The sequence below is a fragment of the Urtica dioica genome, chromosome 11, assembly GCF_054948205.1.
Source record: "Urtica dioica subsp. dioica isolate 48M chromosome 11, U.dioica_male_clone48M_v1_H2, whole genome shotgun sequence".
NCBI lineage: Eukaryota > Viridiplantae > Streptophyta > Magnoliopsida > Rosales > Urticaceae > Urtica > Urtica dioica.
In genome coordinates this window covers 4,167,512-4,185,815 of record NC_142766.1, presented here as the reverse complement: position 1 = coordinate 4,185,815, position 18,304 = coordinate 4,167,512, and the positions used below count along the sequence as shown (strand labels likewise).

General features: G+C 39.8%; 1 protein-coding gene across 1 annotated transcript; it reads right to left on the bottom strand.

The window, feature by feature from the left end:
- Positions 1 to 5,855: 5,855 nt before the first annotated feature.
- LOC149380742 (glycoside hydrolase family 2 protein) lies at positions 5,856 to 11,996 on the bottom strand. The gene is made up of 11 exons (XM_089630193.1): positions 11,706 to 11,996; positions 10,982 to 11,120; positions 10,388 to 10,615; positions 9,770 to 9,828; positions 9,480 to 9,528; positions 9,139 to 9,369; positions 8,801 to 8,970; positions 8,481 to 8,685; positions 7,338 to 8,006; positions 7,007 to 7,234; positions 5,856 to 6,903 (listed from the first exon to the last, which is right to left on the bottom strand). The coding sequence occupies exons 1-11, from the start codon at positions 11,855 to 11,857 to the stop codon at positions 6,088 to 6,090; spliced, it is 2,946 nt and encodes a 981-aa protein (XP_089486319.1). The 5' UTR covers positions 11,858 to 11,996; the 3' UTR covers positions 5,856 to 6,087.
- Positions 11,997 to 18,304: the final 6,308 nt, after the last annotated feature.

Sequence of the window (18,304 nt, the reverse complement as noted above, 5' to 3'; positions counted from 1 at the left end):
TAAGCATTAATGATGTGTCATTTACTTATAAATGAAGATTTTTTGCGGCCTTCTCTTGAGGGAGTAAATTATCGTTTGGTTTATAACACCTTTGGATTTTATCAAGTCTTAAATAAAACTTAAATCCTAAACCAAAGACTAAATCATAAACTTGTTTCAACTTAATTAAGCAACATGTCTCTCAACACTCTCTCGATCATCCTTTCCTCGAACAAGCTCGAAACCAAGAACTACGTAGATTGGAAACATAATATCGACATAATACTTACCGTTAACAAGCACAAATGGGTACTCACCACCCCGTGTCCTCCTCAAACGAATGATGATTCGACTCAAGAGGACAAAGACGCCTTGGCGGCCTGGCTCTGCTCCGATGAGATTGTGAGGTGCTATATCTTAGCATCAATGAACAATGTGTTGCAACAACAACATCGTGACATCGAGACTGCCGCCGACATGCTCAACAATCTCCATGAGATGTTTGGAGGGCAAAGGCGTCAAGCAAGGCAAAAAGCAGTCCGACAGTTAATGACCTGTCATATGAAGGCTAGGACTCCTATTGGAGACTTTATGATACTGATCATTAGTTTTCTGAATAAAATGGAAATCCTAGGATCTGAGATTGATGGGAAAAATGTCATAGATATGATCTTGGAAACTCCCCCCGCATCTCTTGATACCTCCAAGATGAACTACTCCATAAACAAGCTAGAGTACACTGTTACCAAGCTTATGAAGGAACTTCACACTGCTGTAGGTCTCACTAAGAGAAAGAGGAATCAAGGAGAGGCACATGCTACTGAGCAAAAAGCCTCCACCTCTGGAACTAAGAAGAGACCTCATAAGGCCGATAAAAAGAACTGTCCTGCCTATCTCAAAACAAAGAAACATAGTATTGTACTAGTTACCGAAGCATGATTAGTAGCTGATAATGTATCAACGTGGATTCTTGACTCCGCTGCTACTAACCATACTTGTTGTTCCTTGAATGGTTTCAAGAAAACCAAATGCTTAAAGGAAGGCGAGTTCTTTTTCAAATGGGGTGATGGGAGCCTGCTGTCTGCGAAGGCTGTGGGATCCGTGACGCTGTCTTTTAAAGACCGCACTTTAAACTTGAATAATGTTTATTTTGTTCCTATCTTTGGGAAGAACTTAATATCCGTTGCTCGTCTTCTTGAGCAAGATTATTGTTTAAATTTCATTAAGAATGGAATTCGTATTTCGTTTCCTGATAATTCTTTTGTCACTGATGCATGTATGAAGAATGCTCTTTTATACATCTATCCCACTCAACCTTCTCTTTTAGACACCGAAATAGATAACGATCTAATTAGGGAGCCAAAGAGGATCAAACTTTCTGAATCCTCCGATCTAACAAAATCAACATATCTCGGGCACTTAAGACTTGGTCATATCAGTCTAGACAGGATTAAGACACTTGTGAGGGACGGTCCACTCCAAGCCTCTACAATAGGTTCACTACCTACTTGTGAATCCTGCATAGAAGGAAAAATGACTAAGCGACCTTTCTCCGATAAGGGTCGAAGAGCCACTGAGTTGCCGGAACTAGTACATTCTGATGTATGTGGTCCGCTCAACCAACAGGCGCGTGGAGGATACGAATACTTCGTTACCTTCACCGATGATTACTCGCGATATGGTTTTGTCTATTTGCTCAAACACAAATCCGAAACCTTTAGCGTATTTAAGGTCTTTAGGGCTTTAGTGGAAAAGCAAACTGGCAAAGTGATCAAAACCCTTCCATCCGATCGAGGTGGTGAGTATATCTCTGGAGAGTTCGATGACTTTCTTAAAGAAGAAGGTATCGCTTCTCAGCTTACCGCACCTGGAACACCTCAACAAAACGGAGTGTCAGAGAGAAGAAACCGAACTCTTATGGAGATGGTTAGATCAATGATGAGTTACTCATCACTCCCTCTTTCCTTTTGGGGATATGCCCTCGAAACAGCCGCTTATATTCTGAACCAAGTTCCGTCCAAGACGATTCCTGGTACTCCTTATGAACGATGGACTGGCCGTAAAGTGAATCTTGGCCGCATCAAAATTTGGGGTTGCCCCGCACACGTGCTGAGGCAAAAGACTAGCAAGTTGGCTAGTAGGTCAGAATTGTGCCTGTTTGTGGGATATCCAAAGGAAACCAAAGGTTTCATTTTCTATAGTCCCGAGGACGATAAGACTTTTGTTAGCACGAATGCTCGTTTCCTTGAGGAGGACTTTATGAAAGACGTGAAACCTAGAAGCAAAATTGTGCTTGAAGAAAAGTTGGGTGAGGAAGCTTCTACCTCATCTGTAAGAACTGTTCTTACCCTAACTGAAACACAACCTAACTCATCAGAACTAGGAACTTGATGCTTACATACTCAGGTACTGACCTGACTATGACGGGATATACCGACTCCGATTTTCAAGCGGATAAGGATTCCATGAAATCCACTTCGGGATCTGTGTTCATCCTTAATGGTGGAGCTGTTGTGTGGAGGAATATTAAGCAATCTTGCATTGCTGACTCAACAATTGAAGCAGAATATGTGGCTGCTTGTGAAACATCCAAAGAGGCTGTATGGCTTAGAAAATTCCTTAAGTATTTGGAAGTTGTTCCAAACGTCGACGAGCCCATGACCCTTTATTGTGATAATAGTGGGACTGTCGCTAACTCAAAGGAACCTCGAAGCCATAAGCGCTCTAAGCATATTGAGAGGAAATACCATTTGATCCGAGAGATCGTGCAGCGCGGAGACGTGGATGTGAAGTAGATCTCTGGCAGATCCATTCACCAAGGCCCTTGCGAACAAGGTCTTCGACCAACATCGAGAGGGATTAGGCATGAAGGACTACACACATCTTCTTTGATTCAAGTGGGAGTTTGTTGTCAATGGTGCCCACAAGAAAAGTTGTAGTCTTTATATTGTACATTTGATGTAATAAAATCTCACGAAGACTCTTTCTTGTAATTTCTTATTCATTAATAAAAAGTTGAAACGTTCATTCATTCTTCCTTGTCTGTTTGAAGCTTTATGATAAAACATTAGTATTTAGTCCATAAACAAACTTAACAACTTACGAAGAGACAAATGTAGATTTGCATGAACAAACTCTTAGTAGTTTGCTTAAAACGATATATTCGCAATCTAAGGGTCAAAGGACTATTGACCTCAGTACGATTGTTAGGAGAATCTATGATGTCTGATCATGGGGCATTGAGAGTTGGAGACTCTATAGTTCTTCTAGGTATCTTCCGAAGGTACTGAATTGACCAGTGCACTTCTAGAGACAAGATAATTAAGAACAAACCATTTAACCTCTTATGTCTCGAAGTCACTACGTATGAATTGCATCGTGCTTACCTTAATCCTGAAATGAGACATGCCATTTCACAACTTACGTATTCTCATTTGAGAAAGTCAGAGTTCGGACTCACTATGTGATTCCGAACAGGGCTTATTGGTGAAGTACTAAGTTGTGAGAATGTCATGAGTAACTTTGTGAAGTTCTCATAGATTTGGAATTCATGTACAAGATTGCTGAAATGCAATGTATATCACCTCATGCTTTGTTCCTTGGAATGTGAATAAATGAATTGGCCAGTGTCCAAATTGAGTCCTGACTCTTTTGGATGAAACAATGTGACTTGTTAGCCCCTCGTCAATACATTGTTTCTAACTTATTCACAAGCGACAAAGGAGTTGAGGAAATAACAGCTAGAAGGGTAAAATGGTAATTTCGTAAATCCCGACTAGCTGATGATATTCATGAAGGGTAAACATAGATAATATTCTGTGGATCCACTCATTACAATTAGGTTGAATTATTGAGTAGAAAATAAATTCATTTGAACCGAGAGATTTTCAGTGTCAACTCTTTAGTGGAGTCAGTTGACATTAAGCTAAACTTGGAAAAGGTTTGTGAACTTTTGAGTCCAAGTGTTTATGAGGTCACTATCACGAAACACATCGAGTAGGAATAGTTAAACTAGAAGCTAAGTCAAAACAAAAACGAGACAAATTTTACGAAAATTGTCAAAAGGGTATTTTTGTCTTTTGAGACATAGGATGAAATGAATGTCAATAAATTTTTTGACATGGTCATTTGATGACATACATCACTCGGCCAATATTAGTTTTATTGGGCCTTGTGGATTAATTTCATTTCATAATAATTTAATTGAAAATTTCTCCAGAATCTATCATTTGCACCTCATTTTTCATGTTGTCATGAACAAATGAAGGAGCTTCTAGAAGCCCCTTCTAGATTGAATATGGGCGCCTACTACCCAAGGGAAAGAGAGAATATTTTGTGCATAAATGTATCAAGATACTTGCCGAAAGAAAAAGAGGAAACAAATTTCCTATCCATGGCATAGAGAATTTCGGCCAACTAGAGAAAGGAACAAAATAGGAAACAAATCAAGGCTTCTAGAAGACCTTGTTTGGCCGAGTATCTCAAGTGGGAAAAGGGGAAATTGGCTCATGAATATGTGATATTCTATAGAAGAGCAAACTACCTTATTGAAGGTAAGACCTCTCCTATAAATAGGAGCCTCATTTTTCACATTTCATTCATCCAAGTTTTAGAGATTTGAGAGACTCTCTCTCTAGAACCTTGGCCGCCCCTCTCTTCTCTCTCTCTATTCAATTTCGGTTTTTTGTTTTGGCACCTAGGTCCTCATTTGACCTAGTGTTTAGCTCTTCGACTTCAAGACTCGTTCTTAAGTCGTAGTGTTAAAAAGTGCCCACACACTAATTCCTTTTTATCTTGAGTGATTTAGTGATAGAAACTTTCGTGGTTGCTCGAGTTAACGAGGAAGGAAGAGAAACGTACTGCGAGGGGATACGAACGTTGCAACCTTTTCCACAAGCTTCTCAACGTTTAAGCTTCTAAAAGGTTGGTAATCTTTAATGTTCATATTAGTTTTTATTTACATGTGCTTGCTCTTTGTCTAGGTTAGTAAAAACGTTTTACTAGTTAAAAGAAAATTTTTAAAATTCCGCCGCTTACCTAAGCAACTTTTTCTTAAACCCTAGATCAATTCCAACATCAACAACACAAGAAAAACACCCTTAAGATCTGGGTGCCCACTTTGATACCAATTGAAATTTTCTTTAGTCATAGACAAGATGTCGCACACAATGTAGAGTTAATATGTCCGACAATCTACTTTGATGCAAGCGATGGCTTATAACAGAAATAGTGCGTAAATATAAATGCCACAAAGAATGGTAACCTAGTGTGGTGCAACGTCACCTATTCTGAAATGGAGTGTGCCTAGTGAAAAGAAAATTCACTATAACAATAAGTTATCAATACTTCAACAATGAACTAATATGAACGATCTCTGTCTCAATACCTTTTTCCTATTACTACCCTTGAATTCTCAATCAGGCTCCTCTGAACCTGAGATCTGCTCAATTTCACTCTCAAACACTCCCAGTGTTTGGTATTCTTTGATGTCAACGATCGGAAAAACTTCAATCATGAAATCACAAAATCCAACAAATCTCTAACAATCAAATTTCTGGAAACGTGTTTAAAGAATAACACCACACACATCACACAATTAGTTTATCAGTTCGCCGATTGTGCACATCTAAAAACTCTAATAGTATTATGAATGCGTCTAGACTACTAAAGGGAAATAGATTGGCTATAGTAGCCAACACTTCTGGAAGTCGATCTAGGGTTTCTTTACCTATACACGCAAAGAGAACCAAAGTAAAGAATCTTCGGCTAGACATTCTGACAAATCTGGAAACATGCCAAAAATACAGTTTTGCATACAGAGACAAAAATGTCTCGACATATCATGAAACATGTTACCAGACATCTTGCCAAACAAATTTGCAATAAAAAAATAAGCCAACACACGTAACAACTTTATTTCCCCTGGGCAATGGAGGGTTAAAAAATAAACTTCATGGTCAAGGGTGATAAATAACACTTATATATTCTTGCTTACACATACTCGTGGGATGTCAAAAACATAAATTGTGCAACAAAGAGTCGTGATAATCCATTTTGAAGCAAACAAACATGAAAGAACTTGTGTGTGTCGTTTTGGCATGATGATGATCAGTGAAGAGTATGAGAGGCATGGTAATTCCAGCCCTGAAGAGTCACTCTAGGAGTCACGCCAGGCGGGGCCTCGAAAGTGAGCTTGATTGGCAGACTCTCCCCCGGCACCAGCGAAAAGTAGTTGTCTGAGTAGTGAACCGGAAGAATTCTCGTATCCTTTCCTTCTTCCTTTTGGCCTGTCGTCGCAGAAGCATGCACCGAAAAATGAAGAAAGAACGCCACTCCAACATCAGACCCATTTGTCTCCGTGACCCTCAAACCATCATCGTTTTCCTTGGAGAAACGCCCGAGAATCCTCTGAAGCAAACTGCTTCTTTTGTTATCGTCTTCTGGTTTTCCATTTATAATTGGTTCTTCCACCGAGGACGTATCATAATCATCCTCGCTTTGTGGAAAGGAAAAATTGTTGGTGAGGGTTAGGGTTTGAGAATCAGGATTCTGGGAGGTGTTTTGGACGTTCATGTGGATTTCATAAGTAGACCCTTTGATGAAAATCTTGGATATAATCTTGAGGGGTATTTCCTTCTTCCTATATGGTTCTAAGAGCTTGAAGTTGCCACCTGGTAAGTGTAGCCAGTAAAAGTTTCTGGATAAAATGCGATTATCTGACATTTGGTAGAGTTTTAGGAGGAGAAAGTAGACCGGCTTTGGGTTTTTGGACTTTGGATATTTCATCTCGACAATTGGCACAGTATTTTTGGGATGGATTGATAGATTTTTGTAGGTTTTGTAATATGGACATGTTCCATCCAAATCCCACACCGATGCTTCTACGGCTACATTTGATAGTTCCTTTGATGTGGTATTGACAACCTGTTCAAAGCAGAATAGAAAATGATTGCAAGTGTAAAATTGCTTGTAAATATATTTGTCAACTTCAAGAATCGGTAACCAGTTTTATGATTAAATAGTTTACCTCGATGTGATATGAACCCAGATTAAGCTGGACATGGATGGGCTCTGCAGCAGAGCGGCATCCATAGAAACCGGCTGTTTGGTCAAGGAGATGATCATAAAATTGACCTCGAAGACCTGTCCAAGGATTCTGAGTCTTCCAAATGAGAACCCCGGTATGTTTAGTCCACATAAGCGAAGTATAGCCCTCCAACAGAGCTCTATATTGAATGTAGTTCACAAGTTGAGCCTGCATCACCGAAGCTTTATTTTTTTAAACGCCAACTCTAAAATTATTGAGATAGCACCAACCGAACAATAAATAAACAAATAAAACGAGTGATTTTACTTACTTTTAAGCAGAAGTCATCAAGATCCTTCGGAGACCCATAGAGCTCAATCTGATTATGGACTTTGCCCGGTTTGGAATAGGGAATGTATTTATGGTAATCCCAAATGGGGTTCGGGACTTCCTCTATGTAACCGTCGGAGAGCTTAAACAACGGAATTTTCCATCCCTCTGGAGGCATCGTCGCTCTGATTGTGGCCGCAACAGGCATTCCGACAGACCCAACCTCGGGGTTGAACCCATACTTGTAAAAATCGGGTTTAAAGAAGCTTTCGGGGTATTGGATTTCGTATGGACCATCAGTCCACCCACCCTTTCCGTCCGCAAATCCTTCCCACAGGGACCCTTGGATGTAAACCCGTGTCCCGTCAAGATATTGGCTCGGATCCTTAGTCACAGGGGATAAACGATGGGCAGAATCGTCGTTTACATTCTCTGTGGTTTCAAAAAGGGGATGAAGCTGGAGATCGCTTTTCAGGGCTTTGTTGAGGTCAGGTGGAGGAATTTGTTCATTCCCACCAACCCATAGGGCGAGACTAGGATGGTTCCTTAGAAGCTTGACGGTGTCCCTAGCACATAGCATGAATAGATCGTGATCCAACGGACCATCTGGATTCGATACAGGGACTCCTCGTCCATCCATATCTCCGGTGATCCAGAACTCTTGCCACACCTACAACAGCAAGCCGTTAAGGTGCATAGAGAACCTGACTAAGCTCATCTAGGCATTTGATTGGTAAAACCTTAGTTTAGCTACGATCTTATGTTTTCCCACGATGATCTAGTGTGATGAAAACCAGAAACAGTCTAGTCCAACATCCAAGTCATACTCGATATGATCAATTCGGCACGAGGAGATGTAGATTCAGATAACCAGATAACTGAGTAATAGTTTCAGCAAAAAAAAAAATGTATATAAAGACGCATGTCAGACAATAAATCATGCTGAAGAAAACAATTATAAAGTAGACCACTTTTTGGTATATCTTCATCAGGTTCATCACATTTCAATTGAGTAACCCTGCACTTCTTAGTACTTTGAAGCACTGGAAGTCATTCAACTTCTTCTAACAGTATACAGCCTAAAAGTGTTTATGCAGAAAATCAAGATCATTAAGGGAATGACATGCGATGGAGAGAAAATTACCAGCAGGCCATAGAGATCACAATAATAATAAAACTCGGGCCTCTCCGCCAACCCACCAGCCCAGCAACGGATCATGTTGAAATTCATGTCTGCGTGGAACTTAATATCTGTACTATAACGCTTCTTTGAAAGCCTAAGTAATCCATCTGACACGATCCAGTTACCCCCGCGTATAAAAATTGGTTGCCCATTAACCTTGAATAGCCTACATACCAAGAATGTAGATATTATATGAAGAATAAGCCAGAAAAAATAGCATAACAATATTGTTCGGCTTGCATTGAATGGTGAAATTCACTAGTAATATATAACTGAATTACCTCCCACCCGTGGCACTATCAATATGGCTTTCAATTTTCCGGAATCCATGTAAATTGGTCCAGGTATCAGACTCGCCATACCCCTTTACCTCGACACTGATAACAATTTTGTACAATGATTGCTTTCCCATACCATTAGGCCACCATAAATTAGGCTTGTAGAAAAAGAGCTGCCAAGTATACAGAATATTACACAAGTGGAAAATTTTCATATGAAACCAGATTCGATTATTTAATTGTGGAGATGCTTCGATTCCTAATCAGACATCTTTCACATTCGATTTGAAAATATCTCCCAAATAAATAAATAAAATCATGTCCATCAATCAGTTCCTAACCTTTGGAAAAGTATATTGTATCTTTGAGTGAGCAGGGATTGAAACATGCTGGGTGTGAAGATGCTCCACCAAGCACATTTCACCTTTGAGCTCTGTCGTCACTTGGATGTTCAAAGAGCACTCAGCTACCCATGAACTTCTATTTACCAACTCAGTTGAAGTATGCAAATACACTCTATTATAATCATCAAAGAACGATGAAACCACATGCGGATCAATAACTTTTACCGGCTGCATAAAAGTAACAAACACTCGGGTTTTATTGCCAAAAACTCATAGACTGTATGATATTACAAGGAAAATGATGTGCTTCCAACACAAAAGCTGTAATTTAAACTCACCCCAGTAACATAAATTGACACCTCATCCCATATGCCTGTGTTTCTATCCCTGATAGAGTGGATTAAAAAGTACATCAAGCTTCTTTATTTTTGGCAATATTATTTATATAAATATATATATATATATATATATATATATATATATATATATATCATGATGGTATATGTGCAATCGACTCCTTAAGCATCATGCACTGATAGGAAAATCATATGATGAAACAATGTATTATACATTTCTCAAATCTTATACCGGAAAGGAAATAAGCAACAATATGATCATGGAAACTTACCTAATGGGAGCTATCCAGTCCCAACCTTCCACGTACTGTGCAGCAACATCTTTTCCAATCTAACATTAGAATTAAATTAAAAAAGAATGCTCAAAATACTGATTGACTCTTCTCATCCTCCACTAACATTGATCAGTTTTGTATATCATATTACTATTGTTGGTAAGCAATAATCAATCAATAATATTTCTACCAGTCAAATACCTCATGATCACCACCTTGCCCACCCTGTGGAGGGATTCTCCCGGGATGATCCGGGGGATGAACAAGCACAGCAACGAAATTTTGACCATCGGTGCGTACAATATCAGAAACATCAAGAGAATGCCTTCTAAACATCCCTTTTGGAAGAACCTTTTTGTGGCCATTTAAATACACCTCCGCTGAGTAGTTGATTGCACGGAAGTTCAAATCAAGGTGTTGATTACCTGACTGGAAGAGGTGTTGAAAACATTAAGAGATATTAAACAAATTGGATAAATAAAACTTGAAGCATAACTAAATGCATCGAGAAAACAAATTACCAAAAATAAAAAGAGATCTCATAACTTGTTTATTTATAAAAGAGACGAATGTTTAAGCAATAATCAATCAATAATATTTCTACCAGTCAAATACCTCATGATCACCACCTTGCCCACCCTGTGGAGGGATTCTCCCGGGATGATCCGGGGGATGAACAAGCACAGCAACGAAATTTTGACCATCGGTGCGTACAATATCAGAAACATCAAGAGAATGCCTTCTAAACATCCCTTTTGGAAGAACCTTTTTGTGGCCATTTAAATACACCTCCGCTGAGTAGTTGATTGCACGGAAGTTCAAATCAAGGTGTTGATTACCTGACTGGAAGAGGTGTTGAAAACATTAAGAGATATTAAACAAATTGGATAAATAAAACTTGAAGCATAACTAAATGCATCGAGAAAACAAATTACCAAAAATAAAAAGAGATCTCATAACTTGTTTATTTATAAAAGAGACGAATGTTTCACTAGATTCAAAAGATTTATTGTAACAGTGAGGATTAATTTATTTTTTATTATTGCATATTATGATGAGCAGAAATACGATCCTATTTGCCAACATTTGAAACCTGAAACTTAAACTTAACCAGTAGCCAATATTTCAGTCTTATAGCAGAACTTCAATTGTAAAACCAGCTAGGAAAAGAAATTGAAGAGTGTTAATGCGAGTAAATGAATCACATACCAGCTTACATTGAAAAGCTGTGAAGAACCAGAACGTGTAATGTTCTCTTCCGGAATCAGCAATGTCTAAAATTGCCTCGTTTTGGAGGCCATAAAATGGATCAGGTACAATTTTGTTCTTCACTAAGGTCCCTAAAACACTGCCAATAAAATTACCATTAGCCTGTGTATAGAGTTTAAGTTATTAGCTTTTCACATGTAGACTAATATGAATAATGTCCAGATTCCTAAATTAGCAAAATCTCTTAGCATAAATAGTAACTAAAAAAAATTAAAAAAAATAAATATTGCTACTAAGATACAAAAACAATTTCCTAAACTAGACCAAGATTTTGTATCAAAGATATGAAGGTCGTCAGAAAAAAATGGGAAATAATCGCATTTACGTACAATAAGGACAACAGAATAGACACTAGTCACCACCCCCTTAAACCGTTAAAAAAATTCAATCTTTTCGGACGAAACAGATATAACCAAAACCGAAAATCTATATGAACATAAACTGACAAAACAGATCAAGTGAAATAAGATAACACATTCGTGCCAAATACGTTGACGCAAAATGAGAATATAAACGAGAGAGAAAAATGATCAGGAAAAATCAATGAGATCATAGTCAAACGCAGAGAGGGGCAAAATTGAACCTGGAAAAATCACATAAAACACACGCAATGTATATACTAGCGCATGTTCGTATTTATTGATTTTTACAGAGAAGTAATTACGTTCCGGGGACTTCTGCGGGAATCCAAGGAGAGCCACGGCCAACTGAGGGAGGATGGGAGGTGGTGAGCTGGGTTCCGGTGAGTCGGACCTCGGTTGACCGAGCGGCGAGCCAGTCCGATTTGAGCTTGGTCTTGCCGATTTTGGCCGCCATTGAAAACCCTAGCTCAGACCAGCTCTGCGGAACGAACGAGCTTCGTACAGTCCGATTCTTTAACTGAGAGAGAAAGAGAGAGAGTAAATGATAGCTTATTACTGTCCGTGTGACGTGACTCCCGGGTTGAAGACAGTGACGATTTATTAAATTAAAAAACAGATTTAAGATTTATTATTAAATTGGTTCGCGAGTCATTTCATGTCACGAGTCACGACACGAGTGTATCTAATTCTTATCTTCATATTTTATATACTAAATATAGTCTGATTTGAATCTCATCCGACAAAATATCTCGTTTCATTCAGCATATGGGCTTTTTTAATTTAATTTTTAACCGCGAAGAAAAGCAAGATCAGTTATTTCTGTTACCATTTTTTTTGCTCACAATTTCTGTTACCATTTCACTGCTTGATTAAACTGTTCTTCATAAGTAACTAACGACCTGTGTCACAGGAACCATTTACTCAAATTATTACATATATGCTATGTGAATAAGAGCAGGCCTAGTCATCTGTGTCAGCTCAGACTTAAGTGTAACCGACTCACAGTGGTTGTAACTAACTTGTTAGTTAGAGGTCGCTGCTATATATATGTGTAATTATAACTGACTGTAATCACTCAATCAATCTGAAATGAAATTCTGTTAGAACGAATTGTTCAACAGTTCCCAAATTCTCTCTCTCTCTCTTTCTCTTTCAGTCTTCGTCTTCCTCATTTCTTCTCTTGGTATCAGAGCAATTCGACTAACGTCAATGGCGTATCCTGGAAATGCGTTTCCAATCGCTGCTCATCTAGTTCTGACGACTCTCAAGCTCGATCGCGATAATTTCTTTTTCTGGAGGTCACAAGTGCTTGCAGCGATTCGCGCGCACGACCTAGAAGGTTTTCTCAATGGATCTAAGTCAACTCCGACTCAGTTTGTTCAATTCGAAGAAAATTCAATGACGGAATCAATGGTGATCGAAACTGAGAACACAGTCCGTGAAAACGCCTCCGTCCTCAGAACCAGGCCAAATCCTGAGTTCTCGATCTGGCATCGCACAGATCTAGCCATTATGTCCTGGCTCATGTCATCAGTATCGGAATCCATGCTTGGCTACGTGTCGAGATGCCAAACCTCTGCTCAGATCTGGTCCGCTCTTCTCCAACTGTTCGCCGGAAGTTCGAAGGCAAGGCTTCTTCAACTCCGAGTTCAACTCCAGACGATCAAGAAAGGCGCGCTCAGCATCAGCGAATTCATCATGAAAGTACGTGTGATTGCGGACAATCTTGCTGCTGCTGGACAACCAGTGAGCGATGATGAGCTACTTCTCTATGTGCTCGGAGGACTCGATGAATAGTTCAATTCCGTTGTGGCTATCCTCACCGCTCGATCGGACTCATTCTCGCTATCTGAAGCTCAATTTATGCTTCAGTGCCATGAAACACGCCTTGATCAACAAAACTCAGCTCTAACTCTGGATCTGAGTCACTCCTCGGCCAATGTTGCTGAAAATCGGCCAAGATGACGTGGATCTCAACAATCCAGGGGGCGTGGACGTGGAGCTAGAGGACGTGGAAGTCGTGGAAATCGACCAGTCTGTCAGATCTGCACAAGGTCAGGTCATCTAGCCTCAGCGTGCTGGTTCAGGTTTGATCAAGCGTATCAGACTCCGAATGCCTCCTCTACAGCACAGAATCAATCTCCTCAGACTGCTGCACTCATTGCAACTCAAGACACGGTTGATGATCCATCTTGGTATGTTGACAGTGGAGCAACAAGCCACATCACATCAAGTCTCTCCAATCTTGTTGTTTCAGAGAACTATAAAGGCAAGGAGAAACTTGTTGTTGGTAATGGTAATACTATCCCTATCTTGAACATAGGAAATTCTGTTATTAAGTCACAGCCAAATAATATTGTTCTGAAAAATATTCTACATGTGCCTAAAATCACCAAGAACTTAGTAAGTGTCTCAAAAATCACTAGAGATAACAATGTGATTGCTAATTTTTCGTGTAATGGCTGTGAAATCAAGGACAAGAGTTCGAAGCAGGTCCTTCTAACAGGGGAGCTCAAGGATGATCTCTACAAACTTGATCTTTCAAGACTCAAGGACTCAAGAGGACAAGCCTCAAGTCGGTCATCAGCTCTGCTTACATCAACCAGTCCAGATAAAGATCAGGATTTACATTCTTGTACTAGCAATAATAAGGTGTCTAGTGATCTAAACCTATGGCACAAAAGGTTAGGACATCCTTGTACAAAAGTCCTCTCTATAGCATTAGAAAAAGCCAATGTCAAAAAAGGCAATGTTAAACACTTAGATTTTTATACTGCCTGCAAAATTGGAAAATCAAGGAATGCTGTGTTTCCAAGATCTGAATCTCATGCCAAAAATCATCTAGACATTGTGTATGCTGACTTGTGGGGACCACCACCTATACTAACAAGTGAGGGCTATAGATACTATATTGCATTTCTTGATGACCATACCAGGTTCACATGGCTTTATCCCTTGAATACAAAAGATGAAGCAAAACAGGTCTTTGTGAGATTCAAGTCTCATGTTGAACGTTTCTTCAACTGCAAGCTAAAGTGTCTACAGACAGATTGGGGAGGAGAATTCAGGTCTTTTGCAACCCTACTAAGTCATCTCGGGATAATTTTCAGACACCCCTGCCCTCACACTCATGCTCAGAATGGTCGCGTGGAACGCAAGCATCGCCACATAGTGGAGTTAGGCTTGACTTTGCTCGCTGAGAGTCACATGCCTTTAACGTTCTGGTGGCATGCCTTCCCATCTGCTATCTTCCTGATCAACAGGTTACCTTCATCAACACTCAACTACAAGTCTCCATTTGAAATTGTTTTCAAAGTGTCATTTGATCTCAAGGCCCTGAAGGTCTTCGACTGTGCCTGCTATCCACACATTCGTGCATACAATGCACACAAGCTAGATCACAGGGCAATATTGTGCACCTTCATTGGTTACAGTGACAAACACAAAGGCTACAAGTGCCTTCATAAGTCAGGAAGGGTATACATAGCCAAAAGTGTTGTCTTTGATGAGTTAAATTTCCCTTATGCCATATTAGACAAAACCACAAACACCTCACCTACACCTAATCCCATTGAAAATGGCACTCCCTACCTTACAACCCATATACCACCAGCAACTTCAAGTGATCTCATTCCCTCTTCAAACAATCCAGTTGACCCAAATAATCCCTCAAATACCACCACCAATCCCATCCCTCGGAATTCAAACTCTCAGGACTCAAACTCCCAGCTCCAAATTGTACCCATCAGTTCAACCGTCAACTGAACTGGTCTGGCTTCGCTCCTAATTGCGTGAGCTGCACGTTTGTCCTTCACCGTCGACGGCGCTCATCTGGTGTGACAACTTAGGTGCTGGTGCACTGGCTTCGAACCCTGTTTTCCATGCTCGCACCAAACACATTGAAGTAGATGTTCACTTCATTCGTGATCTGGTAGCTGACAAGTCAATTGAAGTACGATATGTGCCCACTGAGGATAATCTTGTTGATATGTTCACCAAAGCGCTCCCTGAAACTCGGTTTCATGATCTCAGCTCTCGCCTACACCTAGACGTTGAGGACGACCGTCCAGCTCAAGGGGGCGTGTGAATAAGAGCAGGCCTAGTCATCAGTGCCAGCTCAGACTTAAGTGTAACTGACTCACAGTGGCTGTAACTAACTTGTTAGTTAGAGGTCGCTGCTATATATATGTGTAATTATAACTGACTGTAATCACTCAATCAATCTGAAATGAAATTCTGTTAGAACGAATTGTTCAACAGTTCCCAAATTCTCTCTCTCTCTCTCTCTCTCTCTCTCTCTCTCTCTCTCTCTCTCTCTCTCTCTCTCTCTCTCTCTCTCTCTCTCTCTCCAATTTCAACTTTATGCTAGGTATGGAATTTCCCACAATGGACCATCTGAGGAAGATACTGAAAGAGGAGTTCATAAAATTGAATAGGGAAATGAAGTACGTTTTTAACGACTCGAAACGAGTCAGAGCAAAATGTCTAGGGCTAGGGTGCAAATGGGTTCTGTAGGCTAGAATTATGAATTCGGACAAGAAGACGGTGAGGATTAATACGCTAGTTGATAAGCACGACTGCGGTATTGTCTTCGATAACAAGCACGTGACAAGTACGTGGCTTGCCAATCACTTCTTCGAGGAATTCAGGCTCAACCCGAATTTGGACTACCAGAATTTCAAGGAATTAGCTTATGCGGCAAAGTACTGCAATGTGTTCGACAAAGCAAAGAAGGCAGCAAGAGACGCTTTAGAGGGATCACTGAGTGACCAGTACCGGATTTTGGATGATTATTACAAGCAACTAACAACAACAAATCCAGGTACCACTACTCTATTGAAAACAACTATGGTTGGTGATAAAAGGGTTTTTGAGAGAGTTTACATTTGCCTGAAAGCGTGCATGGACGGATTCAATAAGGGTTGCAGGCCCTTGATCTATTTTGATGGGTGTTTTTTAAAGAGCTATTGTAAGGGTATGTTGCTAGCTGCTGTTGGCATCGATATGAATAACTCTCAGTTTCCAATTGTGTTTGCTATAGTGGAGAAGGAAAATACCCAAACGTGGACCTGGTTTATGTTGTTGTTGAGCGAAGATCTTCAGATTAGGAACTCGACCGGATTCACTATGATGAGTGACCGGTAAAAAGGTTTAGCGAAGGCTTTAGCTGATGTGTTTCCAGGAGCAGAATTCAGATTTTGTGTTAGGCATCTACATTCTAATTTCAAGGCCAAACATTCTGGATTGTTTCTTAAGCAATTGTTGTGGGCGTGTGCAAAGGCCACTACAGATCCAGAATTCAAAAGAAGAATGCAAATGCTTAAAGATGAGGATGTGAATGCACATGAGTGGCTATTGCAAAAGAATCCAAAGGAATGGAGCAAATCAAATTTCAGAACCAATGTAAAATGTGATATGCTCTTGAAAAACCTTTGTGAAAGCTTCAATTCAGCCATATTGCCTGCAAGAGACAAGCCGATCATCACACTGTTGGAAAAAATCAGGTTTTGGTTGATGTGTAGATTTGAAACAAAGAGACGCGATGTCCAGAAATGGCTTGAACCAGTTGGACTTCGGATACTTGAGTTGATGGGGACGTACAAGAACACTGCTCGGTATTGTCAAAGCTCATTGGCTGGTAATGCAAAGTTCCAAGTATACATTATTGGATTTCTCTTTTATTTGGGAATAATTTTTAGTTTGTTTCCCAGTTGGACCTCGGATACTTTAGTTTTATTCTGATTTTAGTTTGTTTCTATGCTGTGAAGGTTAACTTATTTGGAACAAAGTCTTTTGTGGTTGATTTGAGGAAAAAAAACTTGCACATGTCGATCTTTTGAGCTTAATGGTATACCATGCCCACATGCTTTGACTAGTATCTGGGCATCGGGTTTGAATAGAATGGACTATATCGATGATTGGTATAAGAAGGATGTTTACATGGCAGCGTACAGTGGCGTAATTCAACCAATGACGAGTCCTGATAAATGGCCTGAAACTGGACGCAACCCCATCGAACCACCACTAGAGATTTCACTGCCGAGCAGACCAAAGAAGGCTAGAAATAAAAGCAATGATGAACCTCCACCAGGATTTAAGCCACCTCCTCCGAAAAAGCACTCTAGGAAAGGCCAAGTGAATCATTGCAGCAAATGTGGGCAAACTGGGCATTCACGAGTCACTTGTCAGAACTCAGTAGCCAAGCAGGTTAGCTAGTTGTTTGATGTGCATTTGTTTGTGTCTTATTTTTGTCTAGTTAAATTTTTGACACACTAGTATGACAGATCACACAAGGAAGAAAGAGAGGACGGCCAAAGAAGGATAACCTCCCCACCAAGACTGTGAAAAGAATGAATCGGAAGACCAGACAGAACGCAAGGGCAAAAGAGTCGCAACCAAGCTCTTCACGGCCTAGCTTACTTTAAGCTTTTGACATTTAAGGCCATTTTTTTCAACTAAAACCAAAACAGTTTATGCCTTTAAGCTTCAAGCTTTGTTTATGCCTTTTAATGTCTCTGTTTAGGCCTTCTTTTGGTACAATTAAGAGCTATACTTGTTTAGGCCTTCTTTTGTTCAAATATTGTGGCTGTTAATGCCTCTTATATTATTGTCTTTTTTTCCTCATTACACATATCTAAACAAAAAGCAACGATACATGTAAAATACACAAGCATTTTCTGATTACTTTAATACAAATTTTGATTACTTTAATACCAATTCTGATTACAAAAAGCAAATTCATATTACAAAAAGCAAATTCTGATTACAAGGGAAGCTTGAAGCTTTTTAGTTCTAAACAAAAGCACACACATTAAACACACAAATTCTGAGCATACTATCCTAGTTCTAAGTAAACATACTTGAAGCTTTTAGTTCACAAAAGAAGCACACACATGATACC